The sequence below is a fragment of the Athene noctua genome, chromosome 1, assembly GCF_965140245.1.
Source record: "Athene noctua chromosome 1, bAthNoc1.hap1.1, whole genome shotgun sequence".
NCBI classification, from domain to species: Eukaryota; Metazoa; Chordata; class Aves; order Strigiformes; family Strigidae; genus Athene; species Athene noctua.
Genome location: NC_134037.1, coordinates 41,099,518 through 41,103,911, shown reverse-complemented (window position 1 = coordinate 41,103,911; position 4,394 = coordinate 41,099,518). Strand labels below are relative to the sequence as shown.

General features: G+C 34.7%; 1 protein-coding gene across 4 annotated transcripts in view; it reads left to right on the top strand.

The window, feature by feature from the left end:
- The window catches only part of SYNCRIP (synaptotagmin binding cytoplasmic RNA interacting protein), a 26,367-nt gene extending 23,483 nt beyond the window's left edge, over nucleotides 1-2,884 (top strand). For 2 of the 4 annotated variants that reach the window (XM_074895987.1, XM_074895986.1), the window contains exon 12: nucleotides 151-2,884. In XM_074895987.1, the coding sequence (XP_074752088.1) occupies nucleotides 151-192 (42 nt within the window). In that variant the 3' untranslated portion in view covers nucleotides 193-2,884. The other 2 variants (XM_074895988.1, XM_074895989.1) reach the window with 2 other exon arrangements.
- Nucleotides 2,885-4,394: the final 1,510 nt, after the last annotated feature.

Below are 4,394 nucleotides of genomic sequence, written 5' to 3'. Positions count from 1 at the left end.
CCAAAGTTAGTGGCAATCAGAAGGCAAAACATTCTTGTCTAGTAGTTTTATTTTAAAATAATTCATTTTGCTAAGATTTTATGTTAACAAAATGTACAGACCAGAGTTTAAAATGATTTATCTAATTGATTCCTTTTGTTACCTGGCTAGCAGGGAAAAGGGGTCGAGGCCGGTCCTGACCTGTTACAATGAAGACTGACTTGCTATGTGGGATTACACCAGAAGCTTGCAGTGGAGTAATGGTAAGGATATCAAGCAACCTTAAGTATCTCAGCTGTATAGGAGCATATTCTGTTGCAAAAGACCTTCCTGCGAAGATCATGGATTCAAATATGGGACATTTGAACTAATACTTGGACTTTGAAATGAATTTCTTTAACAGTTTTCTCTGCAGTGCAAGTTATTAAACTAAAGCTACTCTATTTCCCCAATGTGTTCAACAAAATCCTTAACGTCTAGCATGGTATCTTAATAAAGAATAAAGTCGTTCTTTAAAAAATCTGCTTTAAGTAGATTTTTCCCCCAAGTTTTCTTAGTTAAGGATTCCAAAAATGGTATTCACAAATTCTTGCATTTAAATTTTTATTGCAGTGGTATAGATGAATGCCATCATTGGTATCCTTAAATTTTATTTCTGCTCATGAAGGTTAATCATGATTGTCTATATAGTAATCACTTATGAATTGTGTTCAGATACAGCAGTTTCAGGTGTAATCATCAGAGCTGGTTAGTCAGGCATTCCAGATAGTGGTTCTTTTCAGAACCTTTTTTAAAGGGTTGGTTAACTACCTCAGTAGCAGAGGATTGAACTATACCCTGTCTGTACTGTACATAGAAAATCTTTGTAGATAAAAGCAAGGCTTGTTTAATATGATATGAGGGTAAGATTATAATATACCAAATGTAACATTCTTAGTTGCCTTTAGTTCCAGAGGCTTTGTAAGACTTCCTCATGACCATCATAACAGGCCTTGCTTTTGTCGTATTTTGTGGCTGAAAAAGCAGCCTTGCTTCTTCAGATATTGTAGTTATTTGGATGTATAATAGTTTAGCAAGATGTTACTTTTGTAAGACATCAGATGTTCAAAAAAAGTGCATCAGCAACTTGTACTAAATACTGCAGTGTCCCTTTATAAAAGGTCAGACTAAAACTGACAACTGTACAGTGAAGCCTGACATTTGGATATTTTGAAGTTTTTCATAAATCATAGAATAGTATATGGCTGTAGTTTAGCTTTTTAGGTAAAAGGTATGTTTTCATTAGTGCATTTCTTATTGCTGATCACTGTAAAAACACGTGGATCAGCTTTCCATTTCTCTTACGCAGATCATGATAACCTGTAGAGTAGAGTAGAGTACAATCATTTGTGCTATGTTTTTAATTTTCTAAAGCACCTTGATGACAGTGAGTGTTCAGTGGTGAAGCATCCTCTATTGAACCACCCTTAAAAAAGACAAAAACAAAAGAACCTTGCCAAGTCCAACTTCATATAGGTAAAAGATAAAATTATGACTTACTTTGGACTTGGCATAAAGAGCTTCCCTTAACCCCCTGCCCAAAGGGATACTGCAGTTATACTACATACCCATAGGCACCACAATGAAAATTGAAGCTTATACCTAATTAAGGTTTTATACACACCAGTTCCCCCAGTAAATGCAAATTTAAACAAAATTAGACATGTCATATGTTGAAAATGCTCATGGCAAACAATCATTTTGCATTCCTGCAAATAAAATTGTTTTATACTGTAAGCTGGAGGCGAGTGTAACTTATTTTTGTAATAAAGTTTTTATTTTTTTTATGTGTCATTAATATAAATGTGTGTTAGTACAGAGATCTTCTGGTTAAAAACTTAGAATCGCACACATTTCAGTATGTTTACTTGTATTTACATGATTTTTAGAATAGTGGTTGCCAATAGCCTGTATGTTTCACATTAATTGATTTTTTTTTTTTTTGTTATCTTAATAAACCATTTTAGTATGTTGTATGTCAATTACTGGGATAGCTGGGACATGAAGTGTAATTTAAAATTGTCAAGTATTCATTGGAATATGTAAATGTGCCTTGCCAGTTTTGAACTTTTAAGACAAAGTAAGTGAATGATGGTGAAATGCGTAAGAGACATTTGCTACCACAGTTTCATATACTGCCCTTGCTAAAGAAAAGTAACTTTTTCCTCAGATTTGAGCATAAAAGTATGCAGTTGCGTTAGCTTCCGAATTTTCAAATCTAGTGATAGAATATTAGGCTTATGGAAAGTGGGTTTGCTAATTGTAGCCTTAAGTATAATTTTGAATTTCAATGTAATCCTTGGTGCTGGCATCCCCAGTGCCAAGGAGTTTAAATGCTCCCTTCAAAGAGGTTGCCATGCCTACTGGCACTTTTACTGTCATACGGTTTTATAAGGAACACTGTCAAGATGTGGAAACCAATTTTGAACTTGCTATAAAATGAAAACACTGGGGGCTGTAGGAGAGGGGAAGTCCTCAGATTCTTAATCTTGAAATCTCTCCATTGCTGAAAAACTTAAAACACTTGTGGGATCACAAGTGCTAGTGACTAGCTCTTAGTCTGGAAATGTGTTGGGGCGGGGGGGATAATACATTAATGGAATTATAACAGTTGATGGAAGTGCATGAAAACATTGCTATTAAGGCACTACATGTGTTGAAATTGTGGATCATATCCTTAATTTCAGCTCTGATAAAAGCATGGGGGACTATAAAAAAAAAAGACAAAAATGACAGGAAAGTGTTTGTTTTTAATGGAATGCAAGCAATGGTGAGTAAGCAAAATACCGAGATCTTGACAGTGTTCCCTCTAATTATGAACTCAAGCCATTATAACTTTTAAAATTAAATATGATTTGCACTGTTCTGATATTGGTGCAGTTTTTTAGCAAAATGATCAGAAAACTAAATTGCATGTGGTGATTAATATTGTGGAAAAAAAAAAAAAACGAAAATCAAAAAATTGTTATTTTCAAAGCTTTAAATTTGATTGTGTAAAGAAAAAACATTATTAAGTGGAAATACTGGTGAGAATGGGCAAGTGCATATATACAACATCAGTTTGGTTGCACTTGGGTGTTGGTAAACTTGAAATGTTCTACAGCAATAATGCATCTCTTATGGGGTGCTTTGGTGACAAATGGTCACATAACACACAGTTCTTTTTGGCATGTTGAAGGCGAGTGTTGACTTATGTATTATGCTGCCTCTGGGTATTCTCATAGGAGGCTTATTTTACTGAAACACCTGCAAAGGTCTGAGTATAAGCTAGCATAGTTCCTTCCATATTGGTTTGTAATGTGTTTCTAAATTTGAAGTCTAGTTGAATTTAATAAGAAATCAGAAACTACTGCTGCTGCTTAACACTTCTGGTTTATAAACACTCCAATACACAGCTTTTTAAATTATACTCTTGTTTTAATACTTATTTTTGATTGAAGGGATTCATATAGAACATACAACTGTACTTTTTTTCTTTTTGTTTTTAAAGAGGAGATTTGTTATAACCCAGAACTTAAGATTGTGTTTTCAGTGTTGGAGGAAGTCTGTTATTACAGATCCTAAGACCAGTTTCTGAATTTCTGCATTGTACAACTCTTGCCTAAATACTGTCTTAAAATCTAAAATGAGGAATACTCATTCTGTTCTTGTGGGGGCGAGGGATGTGACACAGTCCAAGATAAGATTAGCTTTCTCTGAAGGTAGGATTCCCAACTTAATATTTCAGGATAGAAATGTTATATATGGCTGCAACTTTTTTCCTTGTGCCTTTGGTAATTCTTCAGAGGCTTAACTTTTATGTTCAGCCTAGCAGTTATTTTAATGCTCTCATACATCAGTGAGAGGAGACTTTTTTTTTAAAGACATAAAACTGAAAGGCAACATGGACATAAACACATGTAAGATTTTTCTGAAAAAGAGTGTGTTCAGATTGATACATTCCACAAAATTAAGACTGTTATTCCCTCACTTGAGTTAGTGAAAACTTAGTGGAAAATGTTTAAAATGGAATAGCAAGTTTTGGAAGTAGGCAATAAACTTCACAATGTGTAGCATTCTGAGAACTAGAATTGTTGAAGTTAGAACTTGAATTTGTGTTCATAGCCTGAAGCTTATGAATCCCAACTTTATGACCGGTTATGATGGACTTAAAAGTTTGGCTTTGCTGAGTGTCTTGCTGAACTAACTCCAGCACCAGCACATGACATGTCTTGGCTGGGTCGAGCTAGTTGCATTAGTTGGGCAGACGAAACACGAGATTGTATTTTGTCATTTGCTCTGTCAGATAAAAATGGTATGTGGCAACAGGAGAGGAAGGCGAGCTGAAGATTCCTTGATCCTTAATATGGGTAGTGGTGGGAGAAGGAATAAATTAT